Genomic DNA, 23,617 nt, shown 5'->3' with positions numbered 1-23,617 from the left:
AGCCCGCCTGGAGTTTACCAAAAGGCACCTGAAGGCGAAGGTTTATCTTCCAACAGGACAATGACCCTAAGCACATGGCCAGTATAAAAAAAAAAAACGAGTGGTGTTAGGACAATTCCTTTGTCCTTGAATGTTCTTGAGTGGCCCAGCCAGAGCCCAGACTTGAACCCAATTGAGCATCCTTCAAGACTGCTCAAAGAAGTCCTACCATTAATTGATACTTTCACCTATCGCTATTAATTGGCTGTGTACTACAGGCCTTTAAGGTTGAAGTAAAAAGCATTTCTTAAAAAGCCATCACTTGACCCAGCTGTCTTAGCTAATCATTGGCAAATCTTCAACCTTTCTTTGATCTTAAAAAAAAAATGTTGACAGAGTAGTTGTTGGGTCTGTGTTTCCACAAGCCCCGCTGGTTTTAGAGACTTATTCGTCATGAAGAAAACAAGACAGTCAGCGATCGATCGTTTTTTACTTGCAAGGGAGGCCTTGTCTGTGTCTAACACGAAATGACCCCAAATCCAGCCTCCTCCCGCTGCCTTTTATTGAGAAACAGTTCACACAAAACACATCACAGCAAAGCAACGCCCACATGGTTCTAAGACAAGGCATTGTATGTATATGTGTGAACTACTGTGTGTGTGTGTGTGTGTGTGTGTGTGTGTGTCCTCCTGCTGACCAAAGAGGGTCATAACAGCATAAAAGCAGGAGTAACATCCTTGGTCATAAAGAGGGTAGTCTCCCCCACACCCAATGTATGGTTTACCATAGATAACAAAGTGAAGCCAAAACAAAGGGCAAGAAGTTTTACCAAACATCAAGGATGTGTCTGTAATAAAAGACTACAGCCCCCCACCCAGAACCTCGAGAATCTGGGGGAAGGACAGAAGAATCCTTTCATCACAGAGTTAAAACAATGTAGAGATGGTAAGCATAAAAATGACAACATTTAACAATTCACTCTAACAGTAGTTATAAAACAGCTCATTATCTGCAGAGTAACGGTTTATTTTGAAGAGTTGCAGTTAAATTTCAAATCACATCGCAGTACAGAAACCGTGTTAGTGGAGGTTAAAATGATGTCCTTATGCCCTCTGACAGTCGTCTCATCTCTGTACTTGTCCTGTGAGACCTCAGTTCAGTGTTTGGTAATGTTGACCACAATATTTTATTACAGAGATTACAGCATGGCATAGAAATAAAAGACATTACACTGCGGTGTTTTAATCATATCATAACTCCATATGTAAATGGAGTTAATTATGGAGTTCTGCAGGGTTCCGTATTAGGAACAATTCTGTTTACATGATACATGCTTCCCCTAGGCAGTACCATTCGTAGGCATGACATACATTTTTTCCAGATTATTATCGAGCTGTCATAAAAAAATAAATAAAAAAACCTTCAGTTGATCCAAACAGCAAGAATACTGAGAGGGATTAGAAAGGGCATTTTTCTCCCATACAGGCTAATCCCCACTGGCTCTCTGTTAAATCCAGAATTGAATTTAAAATCCTTCTCATTACATACCATTTTCAATAATCAGCCCCCATATTATCTTTAAAAGCCTTGTAGTACCGCATTCCCCAAAAGAGCACTTTGCTTTTCAGATTGCTGGTCTGTGGTTCCTAGGGTATTTGAAAGTAGAATGGGAGTCAGAGCCTTCAGCTTTCAGGCCCCTCTTCTGTGGAACCAGCTCCCAGTTTGGATTTGGGGGACAAGTTTAAGATTAGGCGTAAAGCTTTCCTTGCTGATAAAGCATATAGTTAGGGCTGGATCTGGTGACAATGAATCCACCCTTAGTTATGCTGCAAATGTCTTTGCTGCTGGGGGCTTCCCATGACGCATTGATTATTCCTTCTTCACTTAACTTTTTTTACTCACTCTGCATTTAATCGTTAGTTAATAATAAATGATTAAACAAATGTGTCTTTTATCTCGTCTTCCTCCCATTAGTCCCAACCGGTCGCAGTAGATGGCTGCCTCTCGGCGAGTCTGGTTCTGACAGAGGATTCATCCTGTTAAAAGGAAGTTTACCCTTCCCGCTGTTGCTATGTGGTCCTTGAAAGGGGGTCGCTGGATTGTTGATGTTTCTCTCCATCATTATAGGGTCTTTACCTAACAACATAAAGCATTTTGAGGTGACTGTTGTTTAATACGGCTCAATAGAAATAAAATTAAAATTGAATTGAACATCACTGGAAAGAACTGAAAATGGCTGGCACTGGCGTGTCCCATCAACCCTGAACTTGAGAGGTTCTGAGAGTAATAATAGGAGAAACTACACTTTTTAAATTTAGTTTCTTTTTGAATGAGGCTGTAACATGTTAAAATGTGGAACAAATCAAGCACTGTAAATACTTTCCAGATGCACTGTATTCTAGTTGACGGGCTCTTTATTTAGTTTGGTGTTTCTTAGCAAAGTTGTTGAATAGTACCAAATTTGTATGGAATTTATAGAAACATAATGGCATGTAATTTTAATAGTTAACATTTGACAAAGCTCGCTGGCTAACTAAACACCTTTCCAGCCAAGTGACAAACTGATAAAGTTAAAAATGGTGACATCAAACTAATTTTTTGTATTAATTATATTAAACATATCAATGTGTCATTTATTATTTTTATTTTTGAAAAGTAAAGAATATTACAAATAAAACCAAAGCTCAAACATTTTGAAAGAGTGGGTGTGTCCAATGTCTGGACTGGTATTATACTGTTAAGCACATGAATTTGTTTTATTAATAAATTTTGCTATTTAATAACAGTCTTAAAAGAGAACCTATTTGTGTGATATTAGGAGACGTACAAAGACAAAGAACCTCATAAGTAGTGAGGAACTTGAAAACAGCTCTTAGCTGATGCTGAGACATTCATTGCAGTTAAGACCCTGAGCAGACCTTTCCATCCTAGATGAACAAGCTTGGTACAAACGTTTCCTCTTGATTCCTACACAGTTTCTTGCATTTCTCATCTTGTTCTTTAATCTTAATAATGTCCTGCGAGTTTCTTTCTGCAGTTAGTTTCATTTGTCATCCTGAAGTTTTTCATTTTGTTCTGTCTCACATATCCAATGTCTTCTGAGCAATTTGGAGAATCTCCCATCACCAGTTGGCGGCAGAAATTCTTGGGAGTCATAGGCTTGGCCCCCACCAAAAACCCAACAACTCCCTGTTCGTCTTCCCTTCTGCTGTTCTCCATCCCAGCATGCATCTTGTTTGAAACTGACAGCAGATGGACATCAGAGTGTGCATTAGCCACTGTGTGGCGCCGCACACCGCCAACTTTCTCCAGATATGCCTCTCCTTCTTGTTCCACCAGTGGAGAAAGAGACGAGGAGTCCAGGGAGCTATGATGCTGTGTGATCATAATTTCAGGCTGGGACTGGTCACCTAGCAGTGCTTCCGATGAACGTAGATGACAGGGCTCTGAGAAATAAAGACAGAAAACTGATTTCAATTGACAAGTAATTTTTGTTTCATGTCATTACTTCCAGAGTCTCTTTTTTCAGTAAGTGGATTGCACATCCAGATTAGATCAGACTTCTTCTTCTTACATTAAGCCTAAGTTACATAACATAATGCTGATTTCCATCAAAACCCTTTTTTCCCCCAACTATCAGATATGTTACATATTAAAATCCATTACAACATTGTCAAAATACAGCCTTTACTGTGACTCAGATTAAAGGTGTGTTGGAAAAATGTTTTAGTCCAACAGCATATCATTCACGTGTCACCAAACACAATTTGACTTTTGCACTAACTACCAACGAGCAGTTGATTCAGATTCTTTCATTTAACTTTAATAACTGCAGCTTCAAACTGTGTTTAGCAAAATATAAATAACACTAACACATGGATACAAGGTTAAGTCACCCCATAATACCAGGCCATGCCCAGAAAAGTACAGTGTACTTAAGTAAATACTGTTTTTCTGAAAAATCACCAGGTAACGACTCAAAATTAGTTGTGCCGTACGCAAAAAGGTCTCAGTCTAAGTCTAAACTGTGATTACACCACTACAAAACCTTCATTTTGTTTGTGGACTTGATGGGTGTTTCAGCTCATTGCCGTGCAATATAACCCAAGTGTGCTTTTGTTTCAGGCTCAAATTCATGGTTCCTTCAATTACAGCAAGTCCTCAATGTCCTGACACAGGAAAGCTGCCCCAGCCCAACACAGTACCACCACCATGTTTAACTGTTGGTACGATGTTATTTTTATGAATTGCTATGTTAGTTTTGTCAGAAGTTCACCACTGATCCAAGTTTTCTTCATTTATAGATAATTGTTCTCACCATGGTTTGCTGAAGCTCCAAAGCCTTGGAAATGACTTTCAATTCAATTCAACTTATATAGCACCATATAACAATGATCATCTCAAGAAGCTTTATTATTGTAAGTGAAGAGCTTACAACAATACAGAGAAACCACCTGTGGTGACAATCATGATGTTATTTTCCTGTTCACTTGCTACTGCTGTTTCCACACGTCTGCACATGTGTACAATGACATTCAGACTGTACTGACTTCAGATCAGTGAACAGCCTGGGGCAGCTGGTCCAGCATACTTGCTTCTTGTTAGTGTTCCACATAGTGAAAACATACTGCAAACAACCAGAAGAGGATGCTGGCCCTTTAGCTTGACAAATTCCAACCTTTAGCTGCGTCCCAATTTATCCTGCAATGGATGCAGCCCCTAAATGCGAAGTGGGACAGAGCCGTTGTTAACAGGACACAAATCGTCAATGAAATGACAGAAATCATAAACACCGATCACAGCCAGTACAAAACATGGATATAGCTTCTGGGTCAGACTCTAGTGGTTATAGTCAAGTCTACTTAAACTGACCTCAAGAAACAAAAGCCAACTGTGGCCACAAGATGGCAGACATTTACAGGGTGTAAGTAGAAAGGCACTATGAGATCCTTCACTGAATAGAAAGCTGTTCAGAGATTGAGGTTGTTTTGATAGGTTTTAATTGATGTCCATTTTTCCATACATATCTGACAGAAATGAAGGAAAAGCAGAATATGTTCACTTTAATGATTGTTTTTGATAATTTTGTGAAGAATTAAGACTCATAGAAAATATCTTTGGTTATATATTTAGAGTTCGTCACTTTATTGTAACTAACGTGTTCCTGTCAGAATGCTGTAGCAAAGACGAGCACTGATCTAACTGTTCAGCAGCAGACTGTACTACAGCAAGACCTGTGATCTGATCCATCCTGAAATTAAACCCAGCTATTTGATCCACTAATCTTCATTCAGTCGTACAGAGAGAGTGTATATGTGTGTAAAACATTTTCAGAGTCTCCTCCAACAGGAGCAGATTGTGTTTTGAAACCTGAAGTAACTGGTTGTTGCTGGAATGAAACTACAATGCAGCAGGAGCAGATTAAGCGGCCAACCTCTGAGAGGATTTAAACAGCACATTGCCTCTGACCTCTAAAACAAGCTGACTAGGTTCAGCAGGCACTTTTGTTGCAAACTTACTAATTATTTCTTAAAAACATAAACATTACTTTCTTAATGTAATCCATCTGTCATGGTAAAGACATCTATACCATTAGATTTGTATCGAACATCAACTGCAGATGTATGCAGAGGTCAATGTAAAAACATTGCACCTTTTTTTTATGTTTGAGCAACCTGAAGTCAGAAATCATTGGTTAGCTATTGAAAAGTTAAAAGGAAGATAAAAGATTTTAAAAAGTCATGCAATCAATATCAGTACTGGTATGGACTGGTTAATGTGTTAAGAACACGGATAGGCTACATTTTTTGATGGAAATGAAAATGATCAACTGACAGAAGGATAAATTCAAAGACAACCCAAAAACTCAAAGTGAAAAACTGATGCAGCAGGCTAGTCCGTTTTGCTGAAATGTCTTTACAGCAACTCAAAATGGTACTCAGTAGTTTGTATGGCCCCCATGTGCTTGTCTAACAATAGACAGATGCCATCCTGGGGCGTCTCCTCTCAGATCTGGACCAGGGCATCACTGAGCTCCTGGACAGTCTGAGGTGCAGCCTAGCAGCACTAGAAGAACTGAAACATTATGTCCCAGAGGTGTTCTGTTGGATTTAAGCCAGGCGAGCAAGGGGACTAGTCAATGTTATCAATTTTCTTCATCTTCCAGGAACTGCCTACATACTCTAGCCACATGAGGCCTGTAATGTTGTGCACCAAGAGGAACCCCGGGACCATTGCAGCAGTGTAGCATCTGACAATGGATCTAGGGATTTCATTCTGATTCCTAATGGCAGTCAGGGTGCTATAACCTGTAGAGCCTGTAGAAGTCTGTGCATCCTTCCCCAGACCATCACTAACCCACCACCAAATTGGTTGTGCTGAACAATGTTACATGCAGCATAACACTCTCCGTGGTTCTCTGGAACCTTTCACATCTGTGAAAAGCAGTGAGCACAGGGCCCATTAGAGGCCACGCTGTAATGAAACCCAAAGCCAGGTTATTTTGTTCGGTTCTGGCAGTGCTCAGCCTGTTCCTCCTTGCACAAAGGAGCAGATACCAGTCCTGTTGATGGGTTAAGGACCTTCTGCGGCCCTATCCAGAGTTACTACCCATCTCCTGAAATTTCCTCCATGCTGTCGAGACTGTGCTGAGTGTACAACTAACCTTCTGGTATTTTATCTTTAATATAATGTCATAACCACATAATGTGAAAAAAAAAGTAGAACCAAACTGAGTGAAAAATATAGCTCAAAAGCACTTAAGTCCTCAGCTCAGAAGGTTAAACCAATGACCTCTTCGCTCAGGTGACTCAAGGTGATGTAAGGCTTTAAATCTGTAACTTCTAACTTTAACTGTAACAAATCAATGCAATGTAAAAGCAGTAGCAGTTATCAGTGGACTGACCTAATTGGTGGCTGTTTCTATTGTGCAGGACATTGCAGACATATGGAGACACAACAATTTCCACTAGACTCTCCAAACGGTGATACTCCGAACTTGGAACACCAGACTCATGGATACCCTGGCAGGAAAAGACAAAGACGTTCATACAATTTTTGATGTTAAGTGAGCAACTTTGGGCCTTTGTACGATATTTTAAAAACTGAAGACATTTTTTTCTCACTTCAAAATACTAAGTAAGGATGGATACCAGGACCAGAGTGGTCAGTAGTATGGAGAAGCATCTAGGCAAACTGTACTATACAGGAAGGTAGTTACATTTGCAAATATAACATTCTTCACAACAAAAGCAGCACAATATGTTTACTTTAGCAAGCAGTCAGTGCTTTATATCAGCATCTTCAGGGCAACCTCCTGGTCCCACACTAAATGAACCTTTAGTAAGTACTTCTTTAAATGTCGACAAGCAGCAGCCATAGTTCTGTCAGATCAAACGTATAACCAAATTCTTAAACTGCTTAATTATTGTGAAAAAATTTCCCACCATTTATTACAGTAGAATCAAGTTGATTTGGGTTGATTTAGGTCCTGAATGCTAGGTAACAAATCATCACAACAGCAACAACTACCATGTAGCTACACTAAGTCTGAACTTAGTGTAAACTGTCATGACAATGAGAAACAATTTAGTATTGTAGTAATATTGTTGGCAGAAGTACGATTATTTTGGCCCCGTAATGTATCAGAAGTACTCATAACGTCTGTCATATCTTTATTTTATATAAAATATAGAGAATGGTATCAGCTAGTGTATTGATAAGTAATATCTGTATCCAAAAATCAAAAACCTATTGAAGGTCTTTGCGTTAAAACTTTTTAGATTTAGGGGTATTACTGATGATTAGTACTTTTAAATAGCCTGGTTTTTTATTTTTGCTGTTTTATCTATAATTTCACCGACAACAACATCAGTACTTAGCTTACATAAGAGTGAACTATGTTAGCAATAAACCCAAAATGAAAACTTTTATGGACTCACAAAGTTACTTTCTGTTTAATAATGGCTACACCTCTGACCTAACTGCATTCTTATACTCATACCTTTTCTTTATCCTTTGGGACATTAACATTTGATGCAAGCTCAGTTTTAGCTGCATTTCCAAATAATATGATTAAGCTAACATGGACAAACTGTTTCATATGTATCTGATTGTATTTTCTGGGTTACAGTGATGTTGCCCATGAAGAAATATCGTGCTAATTAAGAAATAAAGGCTATAACTGACCTGTAATTAACTTAAATAGAGCGAGTGATTGTGTGCGACTGTGTGTTTACCTGTAACACCAGTAGCATCTGTGTGACCGATGGAGGAATAGAGGTTGCATTTCCCAGAGTTTCCTCCAGGTGAAGTTTTAACAGCACCAGGTCTCTGAAGGCCAAGAGAGACATCTGTCTCACAGTCAGCTCCTGACCCTGGAATGCACAAAGTCATATTTAAAAATACATAAACATAAACTATTATTAAAGACAACATTTCACTATTGGTTAATTTGCTGGACACTTGCCTTAACCCATAATCACTGCTACCTGCGCCCTACTTTCACTTTTAGCCAAGTCTTCACATTACAATTTCATAATTTACATTGCGGTGACCTCATGTGGGCTTTTCATCCCAATACGATTTCAAATCTAGATAATGTGAAAAAAGTACAACCAAAACGAATGAAAAATATCGCTCAGAAGCACTTTACTTCAGTCCTCAGCTCAGAGGGTTAATCTAATAACCTCTGCACTCAAATGACCCCAGGTGATGTAAGGCTTTAAATCTGTAACTTTAGATCTTCTAAAACCACACACAGACACAGACTAAGCCCATGACACAGCTGTTTTGGACACACAATATTGTGTATCCAAAACATTTTTTGGACAATTGAGCTATAACAATAACAGAAAAAACTGCTGACTGTTCTGATACCATTATGGTAATCTCGGAAATTCAAAAATGTAGCAAGAAAAGAAAAAGATTTACTTTTATGAACATCACAATTTTCATTTATTCACCCCTGCGCCCCGAGCCTGGTTCTGCTGTTAAATGGGAGATCCTTTTCTTCCTCCATATCTCAGTGATTACTCATGGAAGATCATCTGATCATCAGGGTTCTCTCTCTAACATTTTTTGAGTCTATATCGTACATTATATGGCATCTTGTTGTTAACTGGTACTATACGAATGTCTTCTTTCAGCCTCTCCTTTTAGGGGCCTACATCTCCCGTCACACCAACCCTCTGCATGTCCTCTGTCCCTACAATAATGAATTTTCTCTTTGGTCTTCATTTTTTCTTCCTGCCTCAATATCCTTAGCTGCTCCTTCAATATCCTTTACTTAATTTATCCACAAGCCCTTATCTCTACATGTTCACACAATCTCATCCTCGCCTCTCAAATTTTGTCTACAAACCACTCTGATCTGCCACTCCTGACTCATCTAGCTCCTCCCCATGTTTTTTGTAAGACTAACCATCTTTAAACTCTATAATATAGTTGGTCTCCCTACCATCCATCCTCGCCACTTCCCTTTTGTCACAAATTGCCCACTTCACCTGCCTACACCCTCTTCTTGACTTCTCTCTTTTACACTGTTGCTTCAAATGGTTATCCCCAGGTATTTAAACTCATCTGCCTTCACTACCTGTGCTTAATGCATCTTAAACATTACACCTCCCTAACTCCAATTCACACAGATTCTACCCGTCTTTCTTCTACTGGATTGTATTCCTCTTCTTTAAAGTGCATACCTCATCTCTCTCTTTCACCTGCTTCCTACTGTCACCACAGATCACAACATTGTCTGCAAAACTCACTGTATAATCATTTTTCTGGATTGACAGACCTATTTTAAAGTAACGTAACATAATATTCACAAATGGTGTGCATACACACCATTTGTGAAAAAGGCTCCAGAAGTCTTGGTTTAATTGTATGCCGTATGATTAAAGTTTGGGAAGAACTGGACTATACATCTTTGTAATGTGGACGATGAACACTTTACCTGGACAGGGTAGAAGATGGCCTGCAGTGTAGGGAGGGTCTCTGTGAAGAACTGGTCCCACATACAGGCAAGGACATTAAGCTGGTTGTCATCTGTGGAGACACAAGAGTTAGAAATACAACCAATATTACAGTGATATGCTGAGCTTTTCCCACCATCTGAGGACTTACTTGTACTGTTTTTCTGTCTGTATAAACAAACAGGTTACACAAGATAGACACAAGCATGATGTTCTGCTGAAACCTGTTACTTTATAACAGATCAATATCCTTTATTTGGCTGCAACATGGTGACATCATAATCATATATGCAGTATCCACTACAGCAACTTTTGGAAAATGTGGGGTGCCATCAGAGTCACAGTCTAACACATTTTTGTTTTTTCACATTTTAAATCAGTCAAAATTATTAGAGAAACAATTATTAGTTCAGTCCTTTTAACCAGTTTCACACACAATAGCCACAATTTACTAAACCAGCTAAAAAACCCAACATAATAGATTTCAATAACTTCTACAGTGGGAGTGCAAAAATATCAATACAGTTCCCTTTAATCCAAGTTCTACTAACTTACTCTGTTCAGTCTTAATGGAATGACAATTAAGAGCAGATTCAGCTAAATATTTTCCCAGGTGATTGAAGACATAATATAATGTTAGAGTGCTAGAAACTTCAACATTTCCTGGTGGGATTAACTGGATTGAGACGCATACATAGCAATATAAGAAATTCTAGTCTTTTGTTTGTGCTGTCAGGAGTTATGAGAGTGCAAGGAAGACTTAATTATTCACATCACTTTGGAGGAATTGGCCCACTCATCTTTCCTGAATTGTTTAAATTCAGTCAGACTTTCAACAGGCTGTTCATTTTTGAGAGAACGGCCTGTGGAAGCTCATGTAAAGGCATCTTAGCTTTAGTCTAAAATTTCATTAGGCCAAGCGAAAACCTTTGTTGTTGTTTTTTGAGTCATTCAGAGGTTGCTGCTGTCCTTTAGATCATTGTTCTGCTGAACAACCCAAGTGTACCTGAGCTTTGTGTACTTGAGCTCCGTACCCCCATCCTTGCTTTTTAAAGAGTTAGAACAGAACTTTATTAATCCCTTGGCGAGGTCCCCTCGGGGAAATTATCACCAGGTCGTCTAAATGACACCAACTTTATCTTCCTTACACTGGCTCCCCATAACCTTTAGGGTTCAATTCAAAATTTTGAAGATCACTTTCCGAGCCCTCCCTTGTCAGATGGCTCCACAAATCAGTGAACTGCTACAACCATACATAACGTCTAGATCTCTGAGAACTGCTTGTTGGCTTCACTATGGTCAGGTTGAGGACAAAAGAAGACTTTGCTTCCGAGGTTGTGGTCTCCAAGTTGTGGACCCCGCTTCCACTTATCGCCCACTCACATCCTGGGCCATCTGACCTCAGGAAATCACATGATATGGTGGGGCTAGGTTTCACAGTGAGCTCACCCGAAACCTTGGCTGATTGTGACCCACACCCGTTTTCACACCTTGGCTCGTGTGATTAGGTAGAGGATCAATAGGGGGTCCATTGTCCGTTTTGGGGGGACACTCCCACATGGCTTAAATCTGGGACTCTCCACCATTTGACCCTAGAACTGAAGAAGCTTCCCGGATGAGAGGTGAAACATCTTCAAGCAACTTGAAGAAGTCCAGACGCTTTTTTCTTTCCAAGCTCCTTAGACTACGATGACCTGGATGACTGAGAACCTTCACAGACATATTGTATCCCTATTTCTGTATTGTAAAACAGTTTTTGAATTTTGTTCTTGAAAAGCACCATGTAAATAAACCTTACTTACTTGCAAATGACTTCATGCAAAATTCACAGTGGCTTAAATACCATACCACCTAATCAAATTTCCCTTCTGTAATTTTAAATCCTATATTTACAAGAATGTATTCATTTTCAATTTTATGGGTAATATTAGACAGTGCTGATCCAGGCCTCTTCTCTTCTACATTGTTCTTAGCTGATAGTAAACATAGGGTGAATTAAACATAAGAGATTCCAGCTTGTTTATATTAGCACCCTACTAACCAGTGTCACTGTTTTGAAGAAGGATGTGTTCCAGGACTCCAGATAGACCTCGACTCAGCAGCTGATTCTAAAACATCAACACAGACAGACAAAGATTTGAAATGTGTATCCAGGACAATCAAGGCAATAATTAGCTCATCATCTACAAGCTGATGTCTTTACATTTCACACCACATTTCATACAACTGCCATTTCAAATTGGGACAACATAAAACAGAAAGTAATCATACATTTAATCTTACCACTTGTCAGATTAGAACAGAAGACCGGATTATAAAAGAGATTCCCAAAGACTCAGACTGAAAGAAAGTTAACCAGTCCAACTACTGTGTGATCCTGTGTTCAGCGCTGTCTGAAAATCATTGTCAGTGTCCCACCTGCTAAATTAACACACTAATACCCAAACAAAAATCCATTCATATATTAGAATGGAACTAATCATATTATAAATATTGTGGTTGGTACTTTTCTACTCAATTTGAGCAGGCAAAGGATTTTAATACTATGAGGTTCATTTATACAAGTACTTTTTTCTAACCTAAGCACTTTCAACCTGATATCACTATTATAACACTCACATGGATGCATCACAGGCAACTCAGGGTTCAATATCTTATCACTGACCTTCCAGCTACTCGATGACCTGCTCTACCTCTTGAGCCACAGCCACTCTAGCTTGTATTTGTGTAAAAATATCACTACTGAAGCAGTGAGCAACAAGGTATTATTGTTATTATAGCATGCATACAGGTGTTTTAACATGTGGGTCAACTATTTTAAAGGCAGAGTATAAAAAGCATTGCTTTTCTTCCTTATTTATTGTGTTAGCAAGTAGCACAGGAAACTATCATCACTGTAACAGTGAACACATTTACACAGCACACATTTCCTTTCAGATAATGAGATACAGCAGAGATTGCTCTTTAGTTTCACAGCTCTTTCGCTCGTCACAGGAACCAGGAGCCCTGTGGTTTCTCAGTTGCGCGGGGCAACCAGACTTGGAGCACTCACAGCGCTTTTTTGTTTGGTTTGCTTGGCTCTTTTGGCAACAGCTGACACTGATCAGGGACTGCAGTTCTAGTACCATGAATTGTTCCTAGTGACACAATATTCAAATTTAGGTTTTCTAAGAATTTCGGTGTTATGAATTGAGTTTTGGTGTTAGTGAAAGTAATTCATAAAGTATCTTAGCCACTGAGAGAGATCTAAAGGTGAAAATTGTTTCTTGACCTTGAGTTCAGAGCAAATTGATTAAAGTTAAATGACTGAAGCAGTCATATCAATTAATATCAAGAGATTCAAGTCATTGGTCCTCTTGTGCAATGAATAATATTAGGTAACTCACTGTACTACAAAGACATTAAAAAAAACAAAGAAATAATGACATTCATTTACTAATATTTGTATGGAAATATTCTTATTCTGAGCAAAAACAAACAAAAAAAAAGGGTTTGCAAAGGAAATTACTGCTGGATTCATTAACCAAATTTGGATTCATTTGTTTTTAGGACCGTGCAAATGTTAGTAAATCAGAATTGTTCTGAACAAACAGTGTCGTGGAATCTCCATACAATTTGCATACTGCCCAATAGGTGACACCGGGGAGCCCTTGGCACGTCCATGTTTTTGTCTGTAAAAACCCTCGTTGTATTTGATGTGGTGGTAAGGCAGAGGTCTAACAGTGTGCAAATCTGATCGGAGGTGAAGCTGGTCCTGTCTTCCAAGGAGCGGTCTTCTTGTAGTCGTATTCTGACAGTCTCCACTGCCTCTGTTGTAGGTATGCAAGTTAATTAGAGAGGGACAAAGGACACCATAGTTTCATTTGGCTCGAGTGAAAGTTCCTGGGCCTTGTTGGTGAAGTCAGTGGAGTCCCCACTGACTTCTAACAATGCTTCTTGGTAATAAACTGTATATAGCTGCAAAGCCGGTTTCTTTCCCCTTAAATGGAGCCAAAACAAACAGGCTTCAATAGCATGTGGAAGAACCAAACACAGCCACTGCAGTCCTTCTCCTCTGCTCTTTGCTCCTCATGTGGATCACACACTACTGCGGGATGGCATTCCATTCTTCAACCAGCATTTGTCACAAGTTAGTGACTCTGTACAAGACAAGCACACGTTCAACGATGAACTAGGAACCACGAATAAGCCTGCAGTCTGACAGCAAAGTGCTTTGTTAGGATAATAAAGCACTATGAGGTGAATAACTACCTAAATCAGTGTCCAGAGGCTTTTCAAGCAGCTCCGTAAACATACTGGCTTTTAGAAGGACTTAGTATATGTCCAATATTATCCACATGAATGCTTGATTGCAAGGTTTCCTAACAGAACATTATAGTGATTTGTAATGTTCAATATTTTTCACTTTATTTTTATGATTATAATGCTGTGGCTGATTGGTGCATATATAAAGCAGATCGTGGGGCGATCGTGGGCTCAAGAGTTGAGAGTTCGCCTTGTAATTGGAAGGTTACCGGTTCGAGCCCCGGCTCGGACAGTCTCGGTCGTTGTGTCCTTGGGCAAGACACTTCACCCGTTGCCTACTGGTGGTGGTCAGAGGGCCCGTTGGCGCCAGTGTCCGGCAGCCTCGCCTCTGTCAGTGCGCCCCAGGGTGGCTGTGGCTACAACGTAGCTTGCCATCACCAGTGTGTGAATGGGTGAATGACTGGATATGTAAAGCGCTTTGGGGTCCTTAGGGACTAGAAAAGCGCTATATAAATACAGGCCATTTACCATAACTGTACTGTTGATAATAACACTGGATATAAAAAATATTACATTTTTTTTACTGAAGGCCTCGAATGAATCTTTACTTTAAAGTGGGTCATTGTGTCCTTCAGAATAACCATAAAAATTTTAATCTGAATGTCATGACAGAATGAAAGCTGAGCTGCTTCAGGATGTGGACAGGAAAGACATTTCAGCGCAAAGACGAAGACCAGAAACTCAGTGCTGAGAAGTGCTGACATTACATGCAGATCATTTAAAAAAAAGAAAAATTAAAAAGGACACTATATCTGAACACAAAGAGGATGTGTTGTCAAAAAAAGCCTGGAATTTCATAATAAATGCTTTTCCACTTTTAAGCTCACTAATACAAGAGCGACAGAACTGTAACATACTACAAGTCTCACAAAAACTACAATGTCAATGATACAGTAGTTCCTGTGGCTCACAATCCATAACAATTTAAAGGTTATTTTCCAAAAAAACCCAAATTTGACCAACTTTAAAAATTATTAACTTTAAAAAATAATTTTGGTGATCAACCTGGCAGCTATATATCTGATCCAAATGTACATATACCCTTGGGAAAGATACTGAAACCTAGGTTGCTCCACAGGACAGACAAGCATGGCAGCAAATAATGAGTAGAAAGTCAATTCTAAGGAACTTTTTAAAACTTAAAAACTCCTATGAGCAAGCACTTGGTGACAGTGGGAAGGTAAAACTCTGTTTTAACAGGAAAAAATCTCAGACAGAACCAGGCTCAGACACGGGCAACCATCTGCCACGACAGGTTAGTGGTGAGGGGAAAGAGAGGAGAGCAGAGAGAGACAAGACAAAAGACACACATGGAAGAGGTTTAAAATGAATTACTAATGATTAAATGCAATAGTGGTGTCTAAATTCAGCAGTGAAAAAGAGAAGGAGTAGCAGTAGCAGAGAGGAGTTTTTGTCATCACCATATTTGCGTTTATAAACCTGACATGATGAACAGGGTGGTGGGATACTGAGGGCCACTGTATGCTGCAGCGTGCAGGAGCCCTGTCCTAAATCATACACTGCTTTATCATTCCTTTTGAGTGTATCGGGAACCATAACTTACAAAATCGTTTGGTATTCATTAAGACTTAAAACTAGCAACTGAGTCCATAAACCTATTAGGAAATTATTTATTGATGGCATAGAGGGGTGGTTTTCCCAAAGAATTCTACACATATAACTATATGCACTATATAAATAAAATAATTTTTTTAAAACTTTTTTTTAACTTATTTAGTACTTTATCTGAATTTCTTTTGGATCCTTTTAATTTTGTGTTATTAGAATTTTTATTTTATGTCATTTATTATACTGGATTTTTTTCTACGACTCTTGTGTGAAGGCACTCCAGCAAAATAAGAATTTCATTGTGCAGTAAAATCAAACAACAACAAAAACAAACAAACACAAAACCATGTATTTGTTTACATACACATATGAGAATAAAACTACTTTTCCTTCTATTCGGGAGTGTGAAGCAGCACACGCAGACAGTTTACAGGATGGCAGGGAGGAATGTGAAAATACAGAGGAAATAAGAGCTCCAACTGACATATCAGCAAAAATCTATCAAATTGTAACAACTTTACAGGATGCGCTGAGAACTTCTACGCTGCTTCTCTCTTTTCACCACTCCACCTACATGCCACTATTGTATGTTATTAGACTCCTTATACTACTTACTGTATTTGCATTTTGTCCAGTTTATTGTTCCTGATATCTCTGTGTAATACTTTTTTCTATTCTCTTCCCCCTTATCCCGTCACTCTCTCTTACTGAGCCTGGTTCTGTTGGAGGTCTTCCTACTGGCAGTCACCATGTAGGATTCACTTTTGATCATTAGTGTTCTCTCTCCAAAATTGTAGTGCTCTTTACCTTAATATATTAAGTTCTTTGAAATGAGTGTTGTCGTGGTGGCAGTGAATTGAATTGAGTATTGGGAAAATGCTCAAAAATCCAGTACCAATACTACAAGATTAATGATAACACAAAGTAAGGACAGCGCCCATCATCGACAAAAGTAAATGTTTCCCCTGACCACTGAAAACAGACCTTCAGATGTTTCTGACTTACAGACTCCTGCTGACATGAACTCTGTTACTTTACTCAGGAGTAATAAAAGGTAAAAGAGGAAGAGAAAATACCTGGAAGTACTCTGTGATGAAGGAACCCATCTCAGTTTTAAGGAGCCACCTACAAAGACACAGAACACACAGTTTTTAAAACAAACCAGTTTCTTCTTTAAGTTCATTTAAAGTTCAAGTATTTGTTCACTTATTCTTTCTGACGACTCTTTCCACTGTCCTCTGTCTCTGCATTTTGTTCTGTTCTGATTCAACAAGGCTACTTTGAAAAGAAAAAGTAAAGTGTCACCTGATGCTCTCGTTAAGTGTGTAGAGCTCATTAGTCTGCAGAGCTGCCCCCTTGAACACCTTGATCACAGCTGATTGGACCCTGAGAGAGCAATAAAACGGGTCAAGCAAAGAAATTCTAGCTTGTATCGATCATAACTTAAATACAGCAATCTTTGTTTTATCATACCAAGTTTCTGAAGAACTAAAAACAACAAACTGCATTATGCCTCCAGTAAGTTAGATCTTAGGCATTTTAAAAACTTAAAATGTAATACTTAGATGACTTATTTCCTTAGATTTTCAGTTGAAGCTGGAGGCATCATAACATTTATACCACCAGGGTCAAATATTTCAGGTAGCATGCCACAAGCTCCAAACAATAAATTACTGGGAGTTCTTCCTCATTTGCATTGGTCAGGTCTACCCACAAACTTCAAAGACTTTCAAAAATATAACCTTTTAACATTAATAGGTTGCTGGAGACAGAGTATTACAGACTCAGTCTGTAATAAATATAAATAAATAAATATGTTGCAAAATGTCAGAATTTGCAGAAAAAGTGACAATGTGTAGAAAAATTTTTCTCACTTGTAACATTTTTTTAAATTTTATTTAATTTATTTATTCACACACACACACACACACACACACACACACACACACACACACACACACACACACACACACACACACACACACACACACACACACACACACACACACACACACACACACACACACACACACACACACGTTACAATTACAGAAAAAAAAAAAAAAACACACAAATGTGTCCACAAATATATTGAGAGCTACACAATTGTAACTCAAATTTCTTATAATATTCACAACTCTGTGATTACAACCTCTCCAATCAGTGACTATAATGGCATCAATGAACTGTAATGTATCACATCTTTGGAAAGCAGAGTTGATTTCTGTGTCCAATACAATACTAATACAATACTCTGTGGACTGACGAGACAAAAGTTAAACCTTTTGAAAGGTGTGTGTCCCGTTACATCTGGCGTAAAAGGAACATCATACCAAGAGTAAAACATGGCGGTGGTAGTGTGATGGTCTGGGGCTGTTTTGCTGCCTCAGGACCTGAAGACTAAAATGTGGTAAATGCAATCATGAATTCTGCCGTCTACCAAAACATCCTGAAGGAGAGTGTCTGGCCATTTTTTGTGACCTCAAGCTGAAGCGCACTTGGGTTCTGGACAATGTTGTTTTGTTATACTACCCGAAAAGTGTTTTTGCAGAACGTTATAATGCCACAGTGAAGCGATGCCTCACTTAATTATATAAGACATTTGTATTCTTTGAGTTAATTCCAAAGATGTGTTTTATGAGTTCACAGTGACCTGCTGGACAAATATTAATTAGTTGATCCATGAGTTTAAGGGCAAATCTGTGTTGCTGAAAATGATTGTATTCATAAGAATGAGACATATATACATACGGATGGAGAGACAACCTAAAAAAATAATGCCTCTAGGTAAGGCTGTTTCTCTTTTCCTTGGGTCAGTTGCATTTAAGTGTGTCCTCTCTATGTCCAATGTCCTTGCATGCAGCTAAGCTGGTTCTCAGGATATGACCTTGCTGCTGCCTCTATTTCCTATTAAACATCCTGCTCTGAGCTGTGGAGTGCAGGAAACAGGCCACAGATTCAGAGGTGTGAGCTCCTCCTGTCAGTGATAAAATAATCTAAACACCCTGACAAACTGAGCTGCAGTAGGATAAAGAATTTTCAGCTGTGACTTCTCCATCTTATTTTAGTCACTTCCTTTAGAGGAAGCCACAGCAGCTCATCTTCATCCTTCTCACCTCATCCCCTGCATCCGCTTCTGTAATGCCAACACTGCCATGTCCTCCTTCATTACATTCATAAATCTGCTCTACCTCTTTTTCTCCTGCCTGGCAGTTCCTTATTCAACACCCTTTGTCCATTTCTATGAAATGAAATAAAATTGCATTGTTAGTCTGAAGCATTCAGGTATGCGAATGCCAAGTGAGAGACTGATAAAATCATTCAAAAAACAATTACTTCAAGTTATTGATGTTAAAAGTGGTTCTACAGGCTACTGCATCATGAGGTGTACTTCATCTTTCACACACTGCGCCTACACTTTGGCTTAGTTTCTGTTAAAAAAAAAAAAGCATGATGAGATATGTCAAGTGTTCATCTCAGGTTATATTTCAATAATCTGTGCGAATTGTGAAGGACAATGATTTTTTTTTTGTTCTGATACATAAAACCTCAGAACTGAAAGATGGTGTACTTTTCCACTGTCGCTCTTCTGCATAATTTCGAAACAATCTTATCTCCAGTTCTTTCTCCAAACTGCATAACCTGAGCCATCCCTCTGAAAGAGTCATTTTGAATCCTATCCATCCCGGTCACTTCCAATAAAAAAATCTGAGCATTTTCAGCTCTGCCACCTCCATCTCCACGTTCAGTCTTTTGGCATTGCCACCAAATCAGCAGAATCAGAATAGCCTTTATTTGGATAATTCTGTACACACAAACGAGGAATGTGACTCACCCTTGACGGCATCCTCTTGTCACAAATCACCCCTGATACTTTTCTCCATCCATTCCACCCTGACTGTACTCTCTTCATTTCTCTTGTACACCAGTCATTGCTTTGGATTGTTTACCTCTTGTACTTCTGTTTCTTGCAAATCAACCTTTCTTCCCTCTCACTCTTCTTCACTCTTGATCAGTGTATGTCTCCACCTCTCCAGGCTCCCTTCCTAGTCAATGAAAACTCCTGCTGGTCCACATCTGTTTGTTAACCCTATTCCTGATGTAGTCCCATTTGTTACACCAGCGACACACCACACCACTGTCTTGCTGTTCTAATGCATATCCTGCAGCACCCTCATGCACTTCTTGGTAATTACTGACTCCTTCAAATCTTCTTCAGCAAATCGTGTGATAAGGTTAGGATATTTAAAAGCACAATAGGGCAGAGCCTTCAGCTTCCAGACTCTTCTTCTGTGGAACCAGCCACCACTTGGGACACAGGAGACAGACATGCTCTCTATTTTTAAGATTAGGCTTAAAGCTTTATTTTGACAAAGCATATAGTTCAGCATATTAGATAGAGCCCTGCCTTAGTTGCTGAAATAGGTCTAGGCTGTTGGGGACTTCCCATGATGCAGTGAGTGTTTCTTCTTCACTCAACAACCCCCTCCCCCTTCATTGTGTGTTTATACACCTCTCTGCATTTAATTATTAGTTATTACTAATCTCTGTCTCGCTTCCACAGTGTGTCTTTGTCCTGTCTTCCTTCTCTCCAGTCAACTGGCCGCCTCTCCGTTAGCCTGGTTCTGCTGTAGGTTTCTTCCTTTAAAAGGGAGTTTTTTCTTTCCACTGTTGCAAAAGTTCTTGCTCATAAGGGGTCATTTTCTCAGTATTTCTCTGTATTATTGTATTATTCGACCTTACAATATAAAATGCCTTGAAGCAACTGTTGTCGTGATTTGGCGCTAGTAAAATTTAACTGAACTGAATTCGGATGTCAATAAAAGTTCAGAGGTAAATCCAAGGTGACTGTCTTGAGGTCTTTACTAGTTCTTTGAGGCAATTATGAGCAGCTTCAGTCTTGTGATGTCACACATTATCCTGCTAGAAAACAACTGCTGCCAGTGAATGCAGTTGCAATCATAGCAAGGAACAGATGGTAATGATGTGAGTCACATGCTATGGCATTTAGCAGTCACCAAACCTAAATACAACTGAATGCTAGCAGTCCTACCTCTGACCTGATTTCAACTAGTACAGCATGCAGCTCCTTCATGTTCCTAGTTGGGACTAACCAGCCGAGCATTCTCCACCAGCCTCAGCATTTCCAACCCTCTAGTACTGTTCCACAGCGATGAAGAACCAATGCAAAGGAGCAATTTAAGCTATGTTGGCATCACGTCTAGGCCCCTCACATTCCTCATATACTTTCCAAAAAGTTGATTCTTTTCATCTGGATGTAGCGTTTTCAGTGGGGGAAACATTTCATCACTCATCCAAGTGACTTCTTCAGTCTCAGCTGACTGCAGGTTTCCCCAACCTTATAAAGAGTACAATTGCAGATGAGCAGAATAAACTTTTCTTAGCTGGATAATAGAGCATGCATCAAGATACTTTAGGGGTTTTTTTCTTTTAACCTTTAATACCCTATGGGCTTTCTGGGGTTCCTGCTTGAAAACATCATGCCCAAAATGAATTGAATATTTCTCTAAAATTATAAACTCCATTTTCACAAAAAAAAAAATAAATCAAAAAACCTATCTTGGTATCAAAGCTAACACATGTGAGAAATAATCATAGGTGTAAGCATCACAGCAGATGCAATTGTGTCAAAATAACTGAGGATGGAACACCGAAAAATACAAAAGATTCTTTTCCTGGACTAATGTTTTTTTTTTTAAATCTTTTATAGCATATAAACCCTTTGATAATATGATGGAGTAGACCAAAAACTGAATGAATCAACATATAAACATCACCTATGGAAAGAACAATGCTGCTGAAGTGACACAAAGTTACACAGGTTTAATTAGAGGCTAAGCTAAGCATAGGGACAATTTGGCGCCATCTGCGAAAGTTGAAAATTTTGTTGAACAGCATAACTTAGGTCGTTTTTGTAAAACACAAAAAGCGGACAGCCCCACTGTACACAATGGTGCATAGTGCATCTGTGGATAAACAAGCGAATAAGGTAGAAAAGAGTGATTTAGGGCCTAAAACTACTCTTGAAGCTGGGAGAGGGAGCTATGCAGGAAATGTGTTTTTAGCGGAGTTTTTTTTTTTTTTTTTGGAAGCCAGGCAGAAAAGGTAAGATTAAAAAAAAATATCAGTATAAATTCTAACGTGAAGCATAATTTTGGTCTTCTTTTGCTGCTTTTTCAGTGAATTTTGGTTGGAGCATGATAAAACCTGTAGTTTTGAAATATCCGTGAAGACTGTGCTTTCAGCAGAGACATCGTTTGTCCGTGTACATGTCCGTGTACATGTCCGTGTACATGTCCGTGTACACTCCACTGGGTGAATGTGGGAATCCGCACTTTGTGTTTACATCTTTTCACAGAATCTGTCTACCTGTTGTTGATTGTTTGTTGTTTTAGCTGTGTTTGGTGGTCATAAAAATGGTTTTGTGAGCTTTTATGTGAGATTCTGCCACTTCTCTGGATACCAGTTACTGCTATGTTAAGTCTATAGTTAAATCACAGACCTGGCGGCACAGCCCATGAACCCCCAGGGACAAAGGGGCTCAACAGATTATTTAATCCGCTATCTGTTAATCAAAAGTAAGTAAGTAAGTCAGTTCTTCCTGTTCTGGCTGCAAAAACAGGAATCAAGCATTTGCAACAACCGGCAATGACTCTTTCACGCCGCTGTGGAAGAATTGTGGCCCACTTTTCTTTGCAGAATTGTTTTCATTCAAATGCAAACACGAGTAACAAAGGTTTCAGGAAAACGGTCAGTCTGGAAATAAAAAAAGACTTGTTATCATGATAATAACTCTAGACATAATCGCGCAGCCCTCATTAGGCCATTACCAATATAGATTAAATCACTAAAATCAGAAGTTAATCAGATATGAAACCAAATAGAAAATTTCTAACCTCTGAAACTTTCAATATAACCTGTTCTTCTCTTAGCATATTTTTCTGTTTATTTTAAACCAATGTTTATACACATGACAAAACGTACCCCAGTGCTAAAGGTAGAACAAAAGTAAGATAATATCTGTACAATTTGTTTTGGGATTATGGAGTCGTGCAGTCTAGAACTGATAACATCTGATATTTATACCAATGAACTCAGCCAATGTAGTCCTCCATCCAGGCAAATGTTTGTTATATTCTGTATTCCAGCCTGACTTGTTAGTATATGTGGAAACCTCTAACTGCTGCCTGTTTAAAATTTTGAAGTGTAACAGGTCAGTGCAGGCCCTTTGACATAAATTACCAACTTTGAATAAAGGGGGAAGATGAAACTTGCTGATGGAAAAGTGACTTCATAAAAATACTAAATTACAACAGAACAAAAACACTTCAAATTTTAGCTTACAGTCACTTTCGGCTTACTTTGGTTTTAAATGTAAATTAAATATGGATCACAAAGATCAAGCTAAAGTACTGTGGGATTTCTTGTTCGAAGTCAGCTCACCTGTTCCACACAGTGATGTTGGAGATCTGTAGAGCAGGTGTGCTTGCATGAAAACGGGTAAGGTCTGACAGAACTGGAGAGCTCATAAATCGAGGTCTGGGACGCCGAAAAGATCCCATTATGCAAGCTGGCTGCTGTAGAGAGAGGGGGAAACGCAGCTGAATAATCAGTTTCAGCATTTTAGAAATATACAAAACTGATCTCCTCGGAGACACGCATGAATCTGAGATTAAAACATTCAAAGGTGATGAGTGCATTTAGCTGTGGTTGAGTTGCACAGTAACACTTGTATTTAGAACTGGAAGATTGCATTGTCACTTTGCTAGCAA

At 39.0% G+C, this 23,617-nt stretch overlaps 1 protein-coding gene and 1 long non-coding RNA gene across 4 annotated transcripts in view; one reads left to right on the top strand and one right to left on the bottom strand.

The window, feature by feature from the left end:
* Positions 1-461: 461 nt before the first annotated feature.
* prr5l (proline rich 5 like) overlaps positions 462-23,617 on the bottom strand; it is a 36,338-nt gene continuing 13,182 nt past the window's right edge. The window contains exons 2-9 of one of the 3 annotated variants that reach the window (XM_039615683.1): positions 23,289-23,422; positions 17,130-17,210; positions 16,901-16,949; positions 11,992-12,058; positions 9,932-10,023; positions 8,217-8,354; positions 6,884-7,001; positions 462-3,425 (exon numbers count right to left, since the gene is read on the bottom strand). In XM_039615683.1, the coding sequence (XP_039471617.1) occupies positions 2,986-3,425; positions 6,884-7,001; positions 8,217-8,354; positions 9,932-10,023; positions 11,992-12,058; positions 16,901-16,949; positions 17,130-17,210; positions 23,289-23,407 (1,104 nt within the window). In that variant the 5' untranslated portion in view covers positions 23,408-23,422 and the 3' untranslated portion in view covers positions 462-2,985. The remainder of the gene's footprint in view (positions 3,426-6,883; positions 7,002-8,216; positions 8,355-9,931; positions 10,024-11,991; positions 12,059-16,900; positions 16,950-17,129; positions 17,211-23,288; positions 23,423-23,617) is intronic. The other 2 variants (XM_039615684.1, XM_039615685.1) reach the window with 2 other exon arrangements.
* Positions 3,446-8,172, top strand: LOC120441276. Its single transcript, XR_005613952.1, has 3 exons — positions 3,446-4,205; positions 4,284-4,397; positions 6,912-8,172. It is a non-coding gene; the product is annotated as an uncharacterized LOC120441276 (long non-coding RNA).

The sequence above is a fragment of the Oreochromis aureus genome, linkage group 7, assembly GCF_013358895.1.
Source record: "Oreochromis aureus strain Israel breed Guangdong linkage group 7, ZZ_aureus, whole genome shotgun sequence".
NCBI lineage: Eukaryota > Metazoa > Chordata > Actinopteri > Cichliformes > Cichlidae > Oreochromis > Oreochromis aureus.
Note: the sequence above shows the minus strand (reverse complement) of the source record. Positions and strands in the feature narration are given on the sequence as shown.